The sequence below is a fragment of the Abramis brama genome (genome assembly GCF_963993115.1).
Source record: "Abramis brama genome assembly, chromosome: 6".
NCBI classification, from domain to species: Eukaryota; Metazoa; Chordata; class Actinopteri; order Cypriniformes; family Leuciscidae; genus Abramis; species Abramis brama.
Genome location: NC_139968.1, coordinates 31,230,098 through 31,253,083, shown reverse-complemented (window position 1 = coordinate 31,253,083; position 22,986 = coordinate 31,230,098). Strand labels below are relative to the sequence as shown.

General features: G+C 34.9%; 2 protein-coding genes across 2 annotated transcripts in view; both read left to right on the top strand.

The window, feature by feature from the left end:
- The window catches only part of LOC311085782 (elastase-1-like), a 200,576-nt gene that overhangs the window by 115,391 nt on the left and 62,199 nt on the right, over positions 1–22,986 (top strand). The gene's annotated exons all lie outside the window — the stretch shown is intronic.
- Positions 18,301–22,986, top strand: part of LOC311085753 (uncharacterized protein) — a 40,870-nt gene continuing 36,184 nt past the window's right edge. Inside the window, exons 1-2 of the mRNA XM_084118373.1 lie at positions 18,301–18,395; positions 18,608–18,928. Coding sequence (XP_083974499.1) covers positions 18,335–18,395; positions 18,608–18,928 — 382 coding nt within the window. The 5' untranslated portion in view covers positions 18,301–18,334. The remainder of the gene's footprint in view (positions 18,396–18,607; positions 18,929–22,986) is intronic.

Genomic DNA, 22,986 nt, shown 5'->3' with positions numbered 1-22,986 from the left:
TCGTTTAGTCACAAAATGCTAAACAATGTAGGTTCATGGTCAAATGTTCAAGACTAGGGCTGTCAGTGTCGACTATTTATTTAGGCTATATATTTTTTGGTCATAAAGATAGATCTGAAGTGAACAATAGCCTTTAGTATGACTTAAATACATAATTACAAATGAGGCAATATAATTGGTTCAAATAAAGTAGGGTATTAAAAGTAATTAATTATTTTATTTTATTTAACAACACTATTAAAATACATGAAGAAATATATAAACAATGAACATATGTATATTATGTACAAATGCCAACAGAGGGCGCAAGAGGATAACTGACGATAATTGTTACACTTTACATCAAGAGCAGTACTACGGTGACGCATAGCTGCTGCCACATACATATTATTGTTTCCCCTCAATCATGTTGTAATAACGAGATCTTGTGTCGTTTTAACGTCATCTTTTCTCGTAACAACGTGATGTCACGACATCTTTTTTTTTTTTGCCTTTATAATCCACATAAAATTGACAGCCTATCCTTTTTCACACTTCTACGTTCAAAAAGCTTATGAAAATAGTAACAGCCCCCAATCAGGCAAAATGAATCAATGAGGCCATTTTTAAAAATATATTTTATATAGGCCTATAAGTTTTTTTTTATATAATATATTAATTATATATAGCCTAAGATTTATTTTTGTTAATAGGCTATATCTTCATTACCTATAGATAATTAAACAAAAAGTAGTCAAAACACATCTAACAGAACATAGCCTAAGTTGTTTATTTTTAACAACATTGTGTTCTTATTTTGTTTAATTAACGAAATGTCAATCTTCATCTTTATAACAGAAGATACAATACAAAAATCTTCAAGATACAGCCAACAATCTTCACATGTATAACGGATTGTCACCTTATAAACAGTCCTTTGTGTGGTGGAATAAGCAATGCTATATAGAAATGTTACCGGTATAATTTAAACTTTATTTTATTATTTTATTTGTTCATGAACTAATTATGCTAACTCAACTAATTTAATGTAAAGAGCTTGATAAAATTACTAATTAAATAATGTCAAATATTAAATGTAGGCTATTGATTAGAGTTGCCATAGACTAAAGGATTTTTCTAGACTAGTAGTAATTTATTTAAGCAATTAGGACTAATCACACGTTTATATTCAATCCTGGGTGTATATATGGCTATTCCGCGCTCAAGCGCATAAAACTTGCTGCAAAGCACCGGCAAAAGTAGGCTAATAAATGCGCCTTTCATACGGACAGGATCACATAATCAGATGGTAACCTACCGTATTTGCTTTCGATTGGATTTTTTTTCGTTGGTGGACATTTTTATTTTATTTATAAACTTTATATAGATAGTTATATTTCTCATGTCTGTGACGCTAACTGTTTTTCGGTTCATTTTTTAGATGCGCTCCAATTCACAGAGATCAAGAAAGCGCGTTCGTTTTCTTTTATTTTACAAAAGCACAACGTTTTCTTGTTGTTGAGAGTTTACACAAATAAAGTTGCGACTGATGTATTATTCTTTTCTGTATGACCAGAAATGGAGTATTTAAGTTGTTTCCACTGTTGATAGGAAAATGCGAGTGATGGCACCGGCGCGTCCATGTGTGCCATGCAGTGCGCGCTCCACACTCCGCACAAACACTCGGATATGCGCTTAATAATAGCGAACATTTATCTAGGTTAACGTTAGAGCGAGCGGCCATGCCAGACTGATAAGTCCTTCATGTTTAACAAATCAAATTCTGTTGCATTTTATTGCGCCAGTTTGAAAAGGGCGGCTGAAACACTCTACAGATAAACGCCCAATGCTGTTTTTTTTTCTTTAAACAAATTCGTTTAGTCTTTAAAATAAATATTGTTTGTGGGCTAATTAATGCCACAATAATTTGTTTATTTTATTGGCTACTTTTATTTTTCATTTTTGTTTTGCATTGAATACCATTTAAAGGATTTGCTGTGCACCGCAACGCCATCCTCCCATAGAAAGAAACGTTAAGAGCCACCTTTATTTTCTTTATAATAAAGGGTTTCTATCGGAAAACGCTTAACGTGTAATTAAATGCATTGCGTTCATATTCTGGGCTCATCTGCTTTTCTGTAGGATAGTATGGTTTATTAATAAGGTGTGTACAGCATTTGATCTTTATCACTGAAGTAGCCTATTAAGCCACATTAAGCTTTTTCTTTATGCTTAGCCTTTGCCATTGCCTTGAGCAATTATAGAATAAATGGTCTAACGTTTCCGTTTCCATAAAGCAAAAGCTGCATTTTTCGTCTACGGTAGGCTATAAATTTAGAGATAATCTTGTTACAGGGGTAATAAATTATATTTCTTTTAATTTGTTTGTAATTAAAAATGTATGTGGGTTACTCCATGCTCTATTCCAATTAATATTTTCATACAAGGGGGAGCATTTGTATCTGGAGGCAGGGATAGATTTTGCAAATAAAAGATTTTTATTACTTTGTTGTTAACTTTTCTGTCTAGAAAAGATAGACCATTTATTGAAACACTGCTGTAGAAAGACCAACAAGTTAGAGCCTGTTTATGGAATATTCACTTCTTTTTTTTTATTAAATCCAAGCAATTGGGTGATGACAATTTTAAAATTAAGAGGCTTTAATATTAAACAAAAATTCACTTTAAAGAAAAGCTTCCTACAAAACAAAACAAAAATCATGTCTCCCGATATAGCCTATTGCAAATCCAATCTTACTCATGCTATTCACTTTTCGTTATCAACATCGGAAAAATAACATTAGATTGGGATGACGTGTGTATCAGGCGTCTTATTAGGCGACGTACTGAGGGACGACGTGTGTATCAGGCGTCTTATTAAGCGACGTACTGAGGGACGACGTGTGTATCAGGCGTCTTATTAAGCGACGTACTGAGGGACGACGTGTGTATCAGGCGTCTTATTAGGCGACGTGCCTGGTTCAGACGTTTATGGCGTTCCGATCGGCTCTTTAATATGACTTTGCAACATGCACTCGTCTCAATGAACGTGACGTCTGCGTCTGCCGAACGTGACGTCTGCGTCTGCCGAACGTCTCGTCTGCGTCTGCCACATCACTCGTTCGTGTGCCGAACGTGACGTCTGCGTCTGCCTAACGTCTCGTCTGCGTCTGCCACATCACTCGTTCGTGTGCCGAACGTCTCGTCTGCGTCTGCCATAGTCTGCTGCAAGGGCGGTTTCCAGCACATTCCACACACTCATTCTTTATTATTTTTTCCCACTGATCTTCAGTTGTATTTTATTAGCAATTAAGTGATTTTACCTTGCCTATGTATAGCTTTTATTCCAAATAGTAAATATGAATTTACACAAATGTTCATGTTAAAATATTTGTTTACCATTGTCAACATATCCACAGATAGCCAACTTATCAAGAAATCATAAAAAGCATGTATGTAGCCTACTATTAACCACTAGGAGTCTCTTGACCAACACAAAATAACGTAGTTGTAAACATTTGGGCTGATTTAACTCATTTATAGTTAGGTATAAACGCAAATAATAATAATAATTATCATTAATATCAGGCTAGTCTAGGCTACATATTTAGAAGACGCTTTTATCCTAAAAAGGGAACAAAGCAATTCGTCAAATGTCAGTCATAATATAAGATTATCACATATAAAGTACACAAGATTTTGACGCATTTCCAAGTGTTTAATTAGTAAATGAACGGAAAAAAACCCCATTAAATTAATATGCTAACCATATATTTCTGCATTGCTTGTTCCTACACGAAAAGGACTGTTTTAAAGGTGACAATCCTTTATACGTGAAGATTATACTGTATCTTGAAGATTGTTGTATTGTATCTTCTGTTATAAAGATGAAGATTGACATTTCGTTAATTAAAAATAATAAGCATATAATATTGTAAAAAAAAAAAGAAGTTATGTTCTGTTATGCGTTTTGACTACTTTTTGTATTTTGTATACCCTAATTTTATCTCTAGGTAATGAAGTTTTTATTGCACTTATATTGTAAGATTCTCTGATGTTATTTCGTTGTTATTTATAACAATGACAAAAAATAAAGAACAAACAATATTTAGAAGACGCTTTTATCGAAAAAAGGAACAAAGCAATTCGTCATATGTCAGTCATAATATAGGTTAGACAATAATAATACAGGGTTTTATTTGATTATCACAAATAAACACAAGATTTTGACGCATATCCAATGGTTTGTTTGGAGTGGAGCGCGCACTGCGTGGCACGGAGGCGCGGGCGCGAACACTTGTATTTTCCTATCAACAGTGGAAACAACTTAAAATGCTCATAATGTATGGTCATATAGAAAATAATAATACATAATTCGCAACTACTTTTATTTGAGTAAACTCACAATAACAAGAAAACGTTTTGATTTCGTAATAGAAAACAATCAGGCGCGCTTTCATGATCTCCGTGAACTGGAGCGCGTCTCAAAAATGAACTGAAACAAAATAAAGCTTGAAATGTCCAATTTTAAACGAACAAATTCGAATCGAAAGCAAATACTGTCTGATAATCCGCATGAACGGTGCATTTCTATCTAAAGGCGCATCCGCTTTACAGCGGAGATGGAGATGTTTGCAGCCGACACTGATTTAGAAAATACTAGTTTATTAATAAAAACAATTAAAATGCCTCGCTATTTTTTCAGACACATTTATTATCATTAGCCTATAAACCACCTATAAATCAGCTCTCTGTATGGTTCCAGAGATGGCTCTTCTCATTCAGCACTGCGGGAAAATATTTTGGCCTTAGAAAACCAGTAAAATCTTTTAAAAAATCCATATTAATTTGTGAATATTTTAAATGTTTAATAAAGGGGCAAAACGTCATGAACAAAAAGTCAAATAATAGTTTACAAACTATAAAAAAAAAAAAAAGGTTTACAGTCGGGTTTTTTTCACACAGGTGACTTATATATAAAAATAGTAGCCTATTTTTCAATTCTATTCTTCTATTTAAAGGATCTACAGAAACGCGATCGAATTGTCTGTTTTCTAGTCTACCAAAGTGCTGTAGCCTAGGCCTTTTAAAACTATAAAAAATTAAAAACACAATAACAACCCCAACAATAAGCTATAAAAATGCAATAGCCTATATCAATTTTGTTTCTTCATATTTCTATCTTTGTGGGGGCATTTGGCCCTCAAAATGTGGGTTAAACAACACACACACACACACACACACACACACACACACACACACACACACACATAATATCCTATATATAAATCACAGACGCAGACGTCACGTTATAAGACAGACGCAAGTGTCACGTTCATTGAGACGAGTGCATGTTGCACAGTCATATTAAAGAACCGATCGCAACCGCTGGCACACTGCACTGAGCCATGTTGAGTAGAGTGTTAAATACGTGTTAAATACGTGTTAGAGAAAAAAATAATTAATAACTTCACTGCCACACGTGAATGACGCGTGACGTCTGACCCGACACTTCACTGCCACGCGTGATTTACGTGACGTCAGCGTGACGTCTGCGTGACGTCTGCGTCACGTCTGCGTCTTAAAATGAATGGAATAAATAGCAGAAAGAAAAAAAAAATAAGACGTTGAGTGAGACGTTCATTGAGACGAGTGCATGTAGCAAAGTCATATTAAAGAGCCGATCGGAACGCCATATATGGCGCTCGAAATGTTCCATTCGGCGACGAGACTGACAAGCACGACAGATAACACACGTGTATACGTGCGTGTACGTCTCCATTTGTTTTATATGGAGACGTACACGCAAATATCACGTCACGTAGACACGTCAATAACGTGTAGCTGTTGATCTTTACAGACGTGACGGCGGCGTCACGTTAGAATTTAACGTGTGGATTACGTCTGCCCGTATGGCGTTCCGATCGGCTCTTTATTATGATTTTGCTACATGCACTCGTCTCAATGAACGTCTCACTCAACGTCTTATTTTTTTTTTCTTTCTGCTATTTATTCCATTCATTTTAAGACGCAGACGTGACGCAGACGTCACGCAGACGTCACGCTGACGTCACGTAAATCACGCGTGGCAGTGAAGTGTCGGGTCAGACGTCACGCGTCATTCACGTGTGGCAGTGAAGTTATTAATTATTTTTTTCTCTAACACGTATTTAACACGTATTTAACACTCTACTCAACATGGCTCAGTGCAGTGTGCCAGCGGTTGCGATCGGTTCTTTAATATGACTGTGCAACATGCACTCGTCTCAATGAACGTGACACTTGCGTCTGTCTTATAACGTGACGTCTGCGTCTGTGATTTATATATAGGATATTATGTGTGTGTGTGTGTGTGTGTGTGTGTGTGTGTGTGTGTGTGTGTGTGTTGTTTAACCCACATTTTGAGGGCCAAATGCCCCCACAAAGATAGAAATATGAAGAAACAAAATTGATATAGGCTATTGCATTTTTATAGCTTATTGTTGGGGTTGTTATTGTGTTTTTAATTTTTTATAGTTTTAAAAGGCCTAGGCTACAGCACTTTGGTAGACTAGAAAACAGACAATTCGATCGCGTTTCTGTAGATCCTTTAAATAGAAGAATAGAATTGAAAAATAGGCTACTATTTTTATATATAAGTCACCTGTGTGAAAAAAACCCGACTGTAAACCTTTTTTTTTTTTTTATAGTTTGTAAACTATTATTTGACTTTTTGTTCATGACGTTTTGCCCCTTTATTAAACATTTAAAATATTCACAAATTAATATGGATTTTTTAAAAGATTTTACTGGTTTTCTAAGGCCAAAATATTTTCCCGCAGTGCTGAATGAGAAGAGCCATCTCTGGAACCATACAGAGAGCTGATTTATAGGTGGTTTATAGGCTAATGATAATAAATGTGTCTGAAAAAATAGCGAGGCATTTTAATTGTTTTTATTAATAAACTAGTATTTTCTAAATCAGTGTCGGCTGCAAACATCTCCATCTCCGCTGTAAAGCGGATGCGCCTTTAGATAGAAATGCACCGTTCATGCGGATTATCAGACAGTATTTGCTTTCGATTCGAATTTGTTCGTTTAAAATTGGACATTTCAAGCTTTATTTTGTTTCAGTTCATTTTTGAGACGCGCTCCAGTTCACGGAGATCATGAAAGCGCGCCTGATTGTTTTCTATTACGAAATCAAAACGTTTTCTTGTTATTGTGAGTTTACTCAAATAAAAGTAGTTGCGAATTATGTATTATTATTTTCTATATGACCATACATTATGAGCATTTTAAGTTGTTTCCACTGTTGATAGGAAAATACAAGTGTTCGCGCCCGCGCCTCCGTGCCACGCAGTGCGCGCTCCACTCCAAACAAACCATTGGATATGCGTCAAAATCTTGTGTTTATTTGTGATAATCAAATAAAACCCTGTATTATTATTGTCTAACCTATATTATGACTGACATATGACGAATTGCTTTGTTCCTTTTTTCGATAAAAGCGTCTTCTAAATATTGTTTGTTCTTTATTTTTTGTCATTGTTATAAATAACAACGAAATAACATCAGAGAATCTTACAATATAAGTGCAATAAAAACTTCATTACCTAGAGATAAAATTAGGGTATACAAAATACAAAAAGTAGTCAAAACGCATAACAGAACATAACTTCTTTTTTTTTTTACAATATTATATGCTTATTATTTTTAATTAACGAAATGTCAATCTTCATCTTTATAACAGAAGATACAATACAACAATCTTCAAGATACAGTATAATCTTCACGTATAAAGGATTGTCACCTTTAAAACAGTCCTTTTCGTGTAGGAACAAGCAATGCAGAAATATATGGTTAGCATATTAATTTAATGGGGTTTTTTTCCGTTCATTTACTAATTAAACACTTGGAAATGCGTCAAAATCTTGTGTACTTTATATGTGATAATCTTATATTATGACTGACATTTGACGAATTGCTTTGTTCCCTTTTTAGGATAAAAGCGTCTTCTAAATATGTAGCCTAGACTAGCCTGATATTAATGATAATTATTATTATTATTTGCGTTTATACCTAACTATAAATGAGTTAAATCAGCCCAAATGTTTACAACTACGTTATTTTGTGTTGGTCAAGAGACTCCTAGTGGTTAATAGTAGGCTACATACATGCTTTTTATGATTTCTTGATAAGTTGGCTATCTGTGGATATGTTGACAATGGTAAACAAATATTTTAACATGAACATTTGTGTAAATTCATATTTACTATTTGGAATAAAAGCTATACATAGGCAAGGTAAAATCACTTAATTGCTAATAAAATACAACTGAAGATCAGTGGGAAAAAATAATAAAGAATGAGTGTGTGGAATGTGCTGGAAACCGCCCTTGCAGCAGACTATGGCAGACGCAGACGAGACGTTCGGCACACGAACGAGTGATGTGGCAGACGCAGACGAGACGTTAGGCAGACGCAGACGTCACGTTCGGCACACGAACGAGTGATGTGGCAGACGCAGACGAGACGTTCGGCAGACGCAGACGTCACGTTCGGCAGACGCAGACGTCACGTTCATTGAGACGAGTGCATGTTGCAAATATGGCGCTCGAAATGTTCCATTCGGCGACGAGACTGACAAGCACGACAGATAACACACGTGTATACGTGCGTGTACGTCTCCATTTGTTTTATATGGAGACGTACACGCAAATATCACGTCACGTAGACACGTCAATAACGTGTAGCTGTTGATCTTTACAGACGTGACGGCGGCGTCACGTTAGAATTTAACGTGTGGATTACGTCTGCCCGTTTTAACGTCTGCCCGTCTGCACGTCTGCCCGTCTTAACGTCTGCCCGTCTGCACGTCTGCCCGTCTTAACGTCTGCCCGTCTGCACGTCTTAACGTCTGCACGTCTGCCCGCCTTATTTTCCTTATTTTCTCATACATTTACTGTTATAGACATTATAGATAATCTTATTTTGGCAGTTTACTACATTGGATTTATTTATTTATATAATCCTGAATGTCTGTTAAGTATGCATTTTGTATCCCAATGATAGATAAAAGTATATTGTCATGTATACGATGAGAGACAAATAAAATGGGCTAGTAAAATTCAGAAAAAGTGGGTCATATATTTGTTTGTTTAAGATTTGTTAAAGCCCTGCATGCCTCAAGTTCATTCATAGATGCTGCATTTAGTAGGCTATTAATTAACCATCTGAAACCACTTTAAAACGTATTGGATTTTAAACTAAAATTGATTATCATACTTCTGATTGCTGGTTACTGCTATACTTATTCTGAACAGGTCATTAATCATTCAATTTAAAATAGTTTAACATAAATATACTATTTAATAGAGCTACACTACAGTTTTTATAAAGCCAGCACTCTATTAAATGTAGCCTAGTCATACTGCAAATTTTTTTGCTACTATGTTAAGAGCATACAAATATATCACCCAACTCAGGCAAAACAATTGACAGCCCTGATAAATAAAGTAAAAGGCTTAAACGGATGCATCTTGTTTTCACCTGCAGGAAAAACAAACACTTAAAACAAAAATGGCAGTAAATGAGCACTAAAGTCAGTAGGTGGCAGCAGAGGGACACTCATCTGCTCATTAGCCATGTCCACTCCTTGATATACTTGTAGGAAGTTTCAGTAAGTCTTGGGTCATTTATTCCTGTACATTAAGGGCTCAATGCATTAACAATTTCTGAAAGGAGCTATGTTTGATATAGTATACATTTGCTTTTGTAAAATATTTTCAGTGCTTTAAATGTCTTACAGATTTGTATTGTATGGGGGTTCTGCATGCATCTTTGGAAGTTATTCCACAAGATAAATATTAAGTGAAATGTATGACTGAATTATTTTTTTTATATATAGATTTTTATGTAAAAACGAAGAGTTTGTAATGTCATTTGTAGCATTTTTTAATAACAGAATAATAGACTTAAATAGTCAGAGTATGACTGCTTTATTCTATGGTATTGTCTGCATGCTGGTCCTATTCCTGTCTAGCACATGAAATACCCATACCTTTACTCTGCTCTTAAGCACACACAATAATCATAAATGCTACACTAAGTCTTTAAATCCTGGGAAATAAAGTTTGTTACATAAATAAGAATTACAGTAAAAAGCATTCACTTAACAATTTTGCAGTTAATGAAGTAGCCTACATGTTATACAATATGCTCAGTATTTTGTGTGCAGTATTTTCAGATTTAAACTATATGGCTACGATTTATATTTATATTCTTTATATCACAATGACATACATATGTACACATCAGGGTTTCCGTTGTAATTCCGTTGAAATGTCCGACAAAATTAAATCTCTCCGGTCAAATTGTCCGATTAAAATTGCCTAATAATCCCGCCCCCCAACACAATCTGAATTTGAGAATAAGCCTAAAATGTATAAAGCAAAAATACACCGACCTTTGGCTATGTTATAAAGGAACACGCTCTACCGTTTTAAAATGATTAAACATTATTACATGGCTTGGTTGAATTCCAATGTGGAATGCGGTCTGTTATTTCTTGATATCAGACCGCTGAAGCACTAGCGGCGCCAGGATTTTGATTAGGTGGGCCTCCAGAAAACTGGATGGGCCAGTTAAAATAAGCCAAAAAATAAATAAGAACGGTTTCCCCTTCATCTCCGTTTCAGCGCTTTTCTGGGCACTGAGGACAGCGACTCAGTAGCCAACCTGAATTTAATGCGTAATTAGCATTGGTTTAAAAAAAAAAAAAAACCTTAAACAGGATTTTTTTTGTTGCTTTTTTAATACAATTACAATTTCATTTAATTTATTGTTTAATAAAATTATAGGCCTATTATTTTTAGTTTATTAACAGCAACAACAGCTGTAAAGATGAAGTTGACGATCGCCATCTCCGTAGTGAACGCGCCTATAGAGAGAAATGCACATGATTACATAATCAGAGAGTAGCCTATTTCTTTTCGTTTTAAATTGTTAAAAAGACATTTCAAGCTTTCTTAAGATATATTTCATGTCTGTGAGGCCTATGCTGAGTTTCTTAAATTAGGATGAGATGCGCTCCAGTTCAGGAGCAATGCAAGTGACTGCGCGGGCGCCTGCATGATTACGCCTATATCGTCTGCTATAATCCAGGCAATTGGTTGTAAATTGGTTAATAAAAAATTATTAAAATTAAGATACAATTTATACAAAACGAAATTCACTTCAGAAAAGTCTTTCTACAAAACAAAACTTAATTAAGTGGTCAAAATCATGTCTGACCCGCTCCATGTCTCTCGATATTGCGCATCCTATCTTACTTGTGCTGTTCACTTTTCATAATCAATATAAAAAAAAATAACATTATAATATTTTAACAAATATTAAACTAAATGAGCTTAATGGCTACAGCACTTATAGTATACCTAGACTTATTTGTACAAATTGCTGCACATTCATTTTATTCTGAATTTTGCACACATAAGTTGAAAGGCATTTGTTTGTGCATGCATAGCAAAACATATCTGCAACCTTGATCAAGTTTCGCTGATAATTATACGTGCATTTATTAATTATTATCTTAATGAATAATGAAACAAGGACGAAGCATATAAACTGCGTTGTTTGTTTAGAATGGAATGGATCGCAAATAGATCCGAATGAAGAAACGAACCATAGTAGAAAATGTTTTTTTTTTCGTCTATTTGAAAGTTAGGCTAATAAACATGTTGCATTCGGCCTGATTATGTAATTTTTTAAGTTACATAGCCTGCCTCCAGTTTTCCTCAACTTTACTAATTAAGAGGCGATCTTTGACCAGCATATCATAAAAATGTCCGGAAAACGAAACCTCTGCCGGTCACTTGTTTTCTAGCGGAAACTCTGGTACACACACACACACACACACACACACATTCTCTATAAAGTATATTTACTGTATTAGCCTACTGTATGTAAAATGCAAGTGGAGTACGTATTACAGTATTTCAGTACTGAAAATAATGTCTGATTACACACCTGTTCTGTGTACAAACGTTTGAATGATTGAAGACACTGTTGTTCTCTCAACATTCGGCTTTACCTTTTGACCCTCAGTCATTGTAAGGTCATGATTGATAACATTGTCTGCAATAGTGTCCTTATTTCATTAGAAACATGTCCACAATCTTGACCTCTTCCACTGTTTTGCCTCCGTACCCTTCTTCCACCACACATCATTACTCCTCTTCTTCCAGACTGTTGACCCTGTTTGTTTCTGTGTTGTTCTTCCATTATCTAAATGTGTGACATGGAGTTGTGCTGTCTATATATGCTTGTCAAATGAAGCTTCATGCACCTCTGAGCTATTTCAGAGACCTGGTTGATTTAATGCTTTACATTCCCCTTCATAGTGAAATGCAAAATTTATAGCCAAGACACTGTCATTAAAATGTTAAAATGTAGCATGTCATGGGAACCAACAACAGCACATACATTAGGCTATACCCATATTTCTATTTATAACGCAGCCACTTTAAATTCACATAATGTTTCACATCTGAGTAACAGAAATATAATGAAATATAGCCTATATATATATATATAATGAAAATGAATTGCCAACATGCCAAGAATATCAAAAAATACCAAGTAAAACACAAATTTGTAAATATTTGTTTGAATGTTTCTGTAATGAGCATTTTTTAGAAAACCAGAATGCCTGTAAATAAACAATATATTAATGACTGGCATTTCACACAAAAGTCAATGAAAATACAGTTCCAAACAGCGCCACAGCAGAACAATTGTCTAAAAGGAGTAGTTGTGTGGGTGTTAAAATATATATTTGTATTTTTGAAAGAATAAGTTGAACATCAACCAGTAATCTCAATAGAACAGGGTCTTGGCGCCATCTACCGGCAATTTTATATTGATATTTAGTAGTTTAATATTTATTTAGCCTCCATTCATTTCGGCATTTACAACTAGGTTTAAATGAGCTTGCTAGAAGTTCATACAACGATTTTTTTATAACATAGAATTTAAGAATATAATTAAGTAATGCATCCACTATAGAGCTTTATTATTATTATTATTGTAGCCTATAGCCTATTTCATATTCCCTCGTTTTTTTATGTATCCAAACCTAAATAGTATTTTCTTAATATTCTTCGAGGATGTTAAAAGCTAGGCCTATGTTAAATAGCTATTAATGTGATTTTCTCTGCTGAAAATTACTTCATCTAATTTAATAATAGCTTTAATAGCTAAATGATCAAGTCTTCTAGCCCACACTGTTCGAACAGTGTCTCAAATAAGACAAGTCTATTCAATTCAAATTTAGCTGTAGCCTAGCGCTTTTCACAATATTGTTTCAAAACAGCTTTACAGAAAATGCATTTCAGAAATGTACATAGAAAAATACAGCTAGTAAGTTAGTCATTTATTAATCCGTCATACAAGTAGCTGCATAAAAGTACGTGCGCTATTTTTAAATTAGCCAAGGCACATTTTGCTTCAGACGTGCAGACGTTAAGACGTGCAGACGTGCAGACGTTAAGACGGGCAGACGTGCAGACGGGCAGACGTGCAGACGTGTAGACGTTCTCCACACGCACGTTAACACGTCTTTAAGCTTGGTTAGGAAAGAAATGACACAAAGCGAGCGCCATACCATAGACGTTATGATTTTTTATACATTTCTCACGTACGCCGTCGCCACGTCGCCGTAAGGTATACGTTACTACTGTGACGCCGCCGTGACGTCGCCGCCGGTCTGTCGTCTGACGTCTCTATCAATCCCATTCAAAAATAGACACGGACTGACGGCGACGGAAGGGTACTGCTCCTTCGCCTTCTTCAGGGTAGACTTAGAAAAGGCATTATCCGCTCGCCATATTCCCGACCCTGTCAATCAAACGCTGATTCGGCGGACCATGCCACCTGTCGAAACACTTGTGAAACACTCCGAAGCTTCATTTAGCCGTAGTCACGTGACATGGGTGTTTTGAATCACGCTTCGGATCAGTTTTTAGAAACATCTGCGCTTCGGAATCTTGAAAAGCTTCGGAAAGTCAGTTTCGCGTCAGCCATCCCTAGGAATTACAGTAGGCTAATACAGAATATGAAAATGAAAATAAAAGACGAGGTAAAAAATAAATGAATAAAAACAAGATTTAAGTCACTGTTCTCTACCTGTTTAGTGAAACGAAAATCATATAATATATATCCACGCTTTGGAGCAGAACAGAACAGAGCTCAATTGTTTGAACCAATAAGCATTAAGCTCTGTCGTCAGCAAGTGATTTCCTAACGTAGAGGGTATTTATTTCACACTGACTCTTTCACACCTTTCAACAGACCAACTAACCCTAAACACAGGTCTGCTCCGTCTCCTTCAGCTCTTTGTCGTTTTATTACAAAACGTTCAACGTTTATTATGACATTTATGTTGTGTTTTGCATTTTGTTGTGTTTAAACCATAGACTGTAAAAAATAGGTTTAAACATAGCCTTTGTTGTTGTTTGAAATCGTTCTGCGAAAGGCCAAAGAAAATATTTAACATGATTATATTCCTCTGTTTGTGCTTATGGAGTCTGATTGGTAAGTATTTTCATGGCTTCACTTTACTTATTTTTATATTATAATTTGTCCACATACACACCATTCTATTATTACTTCCGTTCCGTTATTCATTTTTGTTTTATCAGACTAATATAGGCTAGCCTACTCCAATATCTTTTGTTTTTTTGTTTGTTGTTGTTGTCATTTTTGCTCTTCCTGGGACATCAAATTTTATTTTAAATGCATTGCACATTCTTGATATATGCATTGAATTTTCAATGATAAATTAGAAATGACAATGACAAAAATTCTGACTCAACATGTCTGTTAACATGTCTGTTTGTTGTTCAGGAGTGTTTGGTGTGGATGAAGTGAAGTCAGTGTCAGTGACTGAGGGAGAATCTGTCACTCTAAACTCTGATACTGAAATACAGACAGATGAACTGATAATGTGGAGTTTTGGACACAACAACAGTCTCATAGCTAAAATCAACAGACAGAACAATAAGAGAGAGTTTCCTGATGAGAGAATCAGAGACAGACTGAAGCTGGATGAGAAGACTGGATCTCTGACCATCACAAACACCAGAACCACAGACTCTGGACTTTATACAGTCACCAGCACCAGATCAGAGACGCCGCTCAACACATTCAATCTTAACGTCTATGGTGAGTAGAGAATAAAATCAATATAAAAACAAATTAAATACTTATTCGACATTTTATAACATTTGTTTCTCTGCTACTTTAATTACATTAATTCAATTTTAAATATCAATGAATTGACATATTTCACAGCACTCTATTGTGAATTATATTTGTTCTCTGTTTTCCAGCTCCTTTGCCTGTTCCTGTCATCAGCAGTAACTCTTTACAAAATAATACTTCATCATCATCATCATCTTGTTCATTGGTGTGTTCAGTTGTGAATGTGAGTCGTGTGACTCTCTCCTGGTACAAAGGGAACAGTGTATTCTCCAGCGTGAGTGTGTCTGATCTCAGGAGCCTGTCTGATCTCTCTCTACATCTGGAGTGTCTGGATGACTCGTATAGTTGTGTGGTGAACAATCCCATCAGCAACCAGACTCTACATCTCAACAACACTCAACTCTGTCAGCCATGTTCAGGTACATCAATGGTACTATATATATATATATGTGTGCATGTGTGTGCGCACAGTGTGTGTGTGTGTATGTATGTATGTATATATATATATATATATATATATATATATATACACAAACTAAATTAACCATATTTATATTTTAGCATTTCTCAGTTCTTTTTTCAGACGCCAGTATCCACTGTTGTGGTTTTACTGAAGCTGTGATCCGATTGGCTCTCTCTGCTCTGGTGGGCGTGGCTACTGTTGCCATTCTGGTTTATGAATTCAGATCCAGAAGTCTTCAACAGAAGAAGAGAGAGGAAATGTCACCATCAAACTCTGATTAATCAGATACTCAGGAAAGTGGAGATGTTCTTGAATGACTGTAAACATTATATTAAAGAAAAATCATTTAAGAAAGTATTAAATAAATTGTTCAAAATCTTTTAGTTTTAATTTTCCACATCAGTTTTGTTTGTATAACACTTTTCACAATACAAATCATTCTAAAGCAGCTTTTCAACAAACATGCCTTACAATATAAACTGTTATTAATCAGATATAAGTAGGCCTATAATAGATTTTTTTTTGTATTATTGTAAGAAGCGTGAATCTTTTGAATGTCTTTCAGAACTTTTCAAATGAAAAGCTGTCAATTCATCTCAAAATAAAACATTGCTGCAAAAATGTTCTTGTAGCCTACTTTTATTTTGAAGTCAACATCACTAAAGACGAAGTGATTGGGAGTAACTGTTGCTGTCATGACAGATCTATTTCAGAACTAGCCGCTATCAAAATAATCTGCCTGTTTCCGACCACTGCCATAGGCCATAAATGTAAGGCCACGAAACCAGTCACAAGTCGCATGGGTATATTTGTGGCAATAGACAACAATACATTGTATGGGTCAAAATTATTGATTTTCCTTTTATGCCAAAAATCATTAGGGTATTAAGTAAAGATCATGTTCCATGAAGATATTTTGTACATTTCCTACCGTAAATATATAAAATATATATTTTTCTGAGTGAATGCAGCAAAATTGTGAACATAAATGGAAATCAAATAGTTGTATCTCAGCCAAATATGGTCCGATCCTAACAAACCATACATCAATGGAAAGCTTATGTATTCCACTTTCAGATTATATATAAATCTTAATTTAAAAAAATTTGACCCTTGTGACTGGTTTTGTGGTCCAGGGTCACATATAGCCTATGGGTCAAGCCGGCCTGACTCAGGCCATGATTAAGAACCACTGGCATAGAGTTAAATGTCCTCTTTATAATACTGTTTACACTGTTTAAATCATGTATTTAGAAAGTTCTATTTTCTTCTTTTTGTTAAAGGGATATTCCACTTTAAAATGAAAATTCTGTCATCATATACTCACCCTCATGTTGTTTCAAACCTGTATAAATTTCTTTCTTCTGCTGAAACAACATGAGTATATGATGACAGAATTTTCATTTTAAAGTGGAGTATCCCTTTAACAAAACATCCATCTGTCCATTTTCCTGGAGTCTAGGTGTGTGTGAGACGGCATGCTACCACTGACTTAGATGTTAACGAGCACAACTCACCACCTCTTATATCAGATCTGAATAGAATCAGTTGAATTGAGTTAATAAAATCACAATTATAATTGTAAAAATATGATAGGCCTAATTAGACCGAAAATGCCCTTTCTGTAGCCTACTCCAAGCGCTCGCGCTACTTCTTAAAAATGGATAAAAGGAGTTGTAACTGTCGCTGTGCAGTGTTGCCAACTTAGCGCCTTTGTTGCTATTTTTAGCGACTTTTTTTCAGACCCCTTTAGCGACATTTTTTCAAATAAGCGAGCCTAGGCCTACAGTCCTGCGAGAGCGAGGTTTGCTTTCTTCCTGCCGTCACTCTCTAGTCTAGCTGCGTCTACCTTGTTCGCAGTATGGCACTGCGAGCGCACGGCTGCTGCTGACAGACGTGAATGAGCAGTGTTTTTTCACGTAGCGTCGTAGCCCATCACTTATCTGCTTTTCTTTTGTTTTATTTATAAAAAATTTAGTTTGACCATGTTAATTTATTTTCTTTTCTTGTGCTTATTACTTGCAATACTCACTATCACAGAGCTTTAGTTCCAGTTCCCGAATTCTCTCAATTCAGATAATTTTCCACATAGGCCCATACAAATTTAGTCATTCACATCATAGTTAAGTTAGGCTACTCATTCTATTGTCTGAAAAAAAAAAAAAAAAGGATATGAGAACATCTTTATTTGACATTCGTCTATATTATATTATATTATATTATATTATATTATATTATATTATATTATATTATATTAATTTAGAGAGAAAACCATAGGAGAAAACACATTAGGCAGGCAGAACGCAAGTACAACGTGATGACGTCATGAATATGCTAATTGACGTGTGACGTAATCTAGCAACATTTTTTAGCAACTTTTAGTTGGCAACACTAGTCTGTGAGCCAAGCTTTTGCAGCGATGCGATGTAAACCATCTGCGAGAAGTCATACAGTGTCTGAATCTGAAGCCCTGCAGAGGAGTTTATCACACTCAGAGTTTCACCAAACCACTTCACGACAGGCCGGCAGCACTGTCCACTTTAGCTCATCGATCGATTAACGGTCAAATGTTTATCTTAACATTTCTGTTTTATTAGGACCTACCCTTTTCAAAAGTAGGAGCCGTTGTTATTCGAAACCCATCAGCAAAATGGCAAAACAAATATTTGACATGTTTATATTCTTCTGTTTGTGCTTGTGGAGTCTGAGTGGTAAGTATTTTCATGGCTTCACTTTGTCATTTTTCTCTGCCAATGATGGTTTAATTCATTGCACTATTGCAATATAGCTATATTGAAGTTAGTGAAGTAAAGAGTTGTACATTTTAAAATAGTTTCAAAATGTCAAAAAAAAAAAAAAAAAAAAAAAACCTCAATCTAGTAAATCTCCAAATTCTGAGTTAACATGTCTGTTTGTTGTTCAGGAGTGTTTGGTGTTGATGAAGTGAAGTCAGTGTCAGTGACTGAGGGAGAATCTGTCTCTCTAAACTCTGGTGAAACTGAAATACAGACAGATGATCTGATAATGTGGAGTTTTGGACACAACAACAGTCTCATAGCTAAAATCAACAGACAGAACAATAAGAGAGAGTTTCCTGATGAGAGAATCAGAGACAGACTGAAGCTGGATGAGAAGACTGGATCTCTGACCATCATGAACACCAGAACCACAGACTCTGGACTTTATACAGTCACCAGCACCAGATCAGAGACGCCGCTCAACACATTCAATCTTACCGTCTATGGTGAGTAGAGAACTAGATTTTAAGAAAGGAAGCATATTAATCATTTTTTAACCTGGAACAACATTGCCGACTCCTTCTTGCTAAGGCTAATTACATAGCTAGCATTTGTGCATACACATAAATAGCTAATTAGAATTTTTTCCCCATAGAATTTTAACAATTACACCTTGAATGGAAGTGAAGCATAAAAAATATTCTATGATATTTTCCAGAGGAGGAAAGAGTAATAAAATATACTCAAGTAAAAGTACTACTTCAATGAGATTTTACTTAAGGATAAATAAAATTACCGGTCTAAAAATCTACTAAAGTAAAAGTAAAAAGTAGCTCATTTAAAATGTACTCAGAGTAAAAGTTACTGAGTTACTTTTTTAACAGCAGGAGTGTGGTGGGGGGACTCTCCCGTGTAGGGTTGTAATGTATGAGATTATCACGGTATAATAACAGCCCGATAAAATATCACGGTTTCACGACATCACGTATATATTAAATAAATAAACAGTATTTTACAACTATGGTTATTATTATCAGTTAGAATGACAGTTAAATGAATGAAAACAGGATTTTTGGTTTAGCAAATGCTTTATTATAACAAACTTGAAACCATCCGTTTGTTTTGTTTATTAAAATGTCAATAATACATCTAATCAACTAAATTCAATAATTGATTATGAATAAGATTAACAACTTATTTTATCATTAATTTATTGAATTGTTTGAGTATAATAGAGTCCTACTCCTATGAAATGTATTTTATTCAGAAAATTCATTTTTCTTTTTATGATTTAATACAAATAAATATATTATCAAAAACAGTGGTAATCAAATGAAAATTTTAACTTTTATCCTTTTATTTTTTGGCAAAGTGCTGCAAAACAGAGATTTAGTCAATTTAACAATAGACAACATTTAAAATAAATAATATGTTTAAATAAATGTTGTTATTGTTATTATTATTTTGAAAAGTACATTGTCAGCATTAATATTTATAATAGAAATATATTATAGTAGCCTGATATATTTCTGTCATAATTTCATAATTAAACCAAACTTTTATTTTGACGGGTTGTAGTGAAGACCTGTTTCAGAGTGTATTTGACAATGTTTTTTCTCAAATAAAATGATTTAAATGCTCATTATGCGTTCTCTCAGAGCAGCTCTGGAAATGTTCATGTATTCATGTCCTCTTTTTGTTTGTGAGACGCTGAAAACACCATGAGCGTGTCGTGTAGCCTACTTGAGTATGTAGTTGACGAAACGGCGCATCTCATTCACACCGATTTTTTTTTTTACTCAGTAACGAATAGCTATGATTTGAAATGTAGCGAATTATAATACTTAAAACGAAACATACTTAAGTAAAAGTAAAATTACAGTATATGTAATTAAAGTATAGCAACACAAAAAACTATTAAATTACAGTGGGGTGAGCCGAGTAATGTAATTCGTTACTTTCCACCTCTGATATGTACCTTATTTTATTCACATAACAGGTCTCATAATTCATATCAAGCTCTTTGGTGACAGTGTCTCTGCTTGCTAAATAAGTAGGCCTAGTTTTCCGATATCTGATTGTTTTAAAAAGGCTTTACTTTTGATCAGTCTTGGTTTCTCTCAATGTTTTTTCCTCATCTACTGGAATATCTTCATTCACCCTCATTTATTCTCTTGTTTTCCAGCTCATCTGCCTGTTCCTGTCATCAGCAGAGACTGTTCATCATCATCATCATCATCATCATCATCATCATCATGTTCATTGGTGTGTTCATCGGTGTTGAATGTGTGTGATGCGACTCTCTCCTGGTACGCAGGAATATTGTCCAGCATCAGTGTGTGTGATCTCAGCATCAGTCTCTCTCTACCTCTGGAGGTGGAATATCAGGATAACAACACTTACAGATGTGTGATCAACAATCCTGTCAGCAACCAGACCACACATCCCAACATCACTCAACTCTGTAACACGTGTGCAGGTACCACAGTGGTGATATTTGTGTTTATATAGGCTGCATAGTCACCTAAATTGATGTCTCTCTTTATCATCCCAGCACATCCTCCAGTCTCTCTGATAGTGTTGATCTCTGCTGCTGCTGTTGGATCTTTGTTGATTGTTGCTGTTGGGATCTTCTGCATCTGCAGGAAAAAAGACCAAAATGGCAAGTATAACCTGATACCTCTAACTGCTGAGATATCTGTAAAAATACATGTTTTAAAGCAAGGAATATTTGACTATGGGGCACTGAATGAGTAGAAAAAAAACGCTCTGGTGGTAATGCGGTCATGACACGAAGTGGACTTCAGGTGTGCATTCCACCCCCAATAATTCAATAACACTATAATTAATTAACACACCTCAAGACATTGACTAGATGTTTTATTTTAAGATGTTTGTCAGGTTTTTGTTGTTAAAACGCTCTTGTGTTTGAGTAATTTCTTATTCATCATTTGGCGTGATATCAAGTATAGGACTCTACTAAACAAAAGGGGGCGTTTCCCAATTTTGTGGCGTTTTCAAACCAGGATAGGCATTTTTAACCATCCAATCAAAAAAGTACAGAAGCCCTAAGAGGTGCATCATTATTATTTATTTCTTGTTATCTGAACTGTCTAGATCATGAGAAAACAATGTGTTATGTTGAGATCAATAGCAAACAAGAAATAACAATTAATGCTGCATCCCTTTAAGATTTCCATAAAACAGGGAACTGTAGCCATAACTTGATGACAAAACTAAAACAAATCAAGTGAAAAACAGATTCAGCAAATGTTAGCTAATAATAGTTAACGTTAGATCCTGAGTGAAAATAGATAGTTTGGAGCTTTTTATAACTAAATTGGTTGCTACCCTTATGAAAAAGAAGTATACTTGTGTAATGTTCAAGTATATTTTTAAGTATACTTTATATAGTATCAGTGTACTAGTAGTAAACTTGTAAGTGTACTATTTCAATACTGATTGGGACTAAATTGGCCTACTTTTTAGTATATAATAGAATATGTTTATAACAGTAGTACACTTTGAGTGCACAACTAGTTCACAACTACGTTTCTCATTTGTACTGCATCTGAACCACAAGTGAACGAGTAGTTTACTATTTTAGTACTTGTTTTACTTTTGTTTTAGTTTATGAAAGTACACTTTGAAGTATACTCAGTAAACTACTAGTTTAGTAGTTTTATATTTCAAGTATACTTGTAAGTTTTCTTTAAGTGACCATAACATCATACTTATAGTTTACTATTTATATATTATTTTTGCACTTTAAAGGATTAGTTCACTTAAGAATTAAAATTTACTGATAATTTACTTACCCCCATGTCATCCAAGATGTTTATGTCTTTCTTTCTTCAGTTGAAAAGAAGCCCGCAATCTGCTTACATTCATTACATTCATTGGCGGGCTATTGCGTGTTTCTATGGGAATCAGCCACTTGATTTTAGTAAATCAGGAAAAGAGGTTTAAAAACTCCCCTAAATTTGGAAATGCCCTTTTTTGTCCTGAAAAGACCTCATACTCAGTGATGAACTGTAATGAAAACTTAAGTTGTGTAATTACTGAAATTGCACACCTTAGAATGTTCATTAACCAATCAGAATCGAGCATTCAATAGCCCCGTAATATAATATTAAAATAATGAAAAACTGTGTTGCAGAGAAAGCACAACATTGACATCTATTATTCAGCGTATAGAGTGTATGCGCGTGTCGTCACCGTCACCCGGAGTGATTCTGGTTATGGCCACTGAGTGGCAAAAAGACTGAGTGTTTTGGTTTAATTTTCATTGGTTTTTAGGCGTGAATGCTGCGAAAACACACGAAACGCATCTAAAACGGGAAAGAGCTTGGCGATTGACTGTACAACTATATTTGACAAGAAATCTGAGATATATATTTACAGATTGCCAAAAGCTACAGAACAGAGAAGCAAAAGGATCGCTGCAATTCATATAAACCACTGGACCCCAGGCAGCAAAAGGTGGATTTGCAGTTATCATTTTGTGTCAATATGCTGAATTTAGCTGTAAAATCACACCCTATATATTGTATTGTTATATACT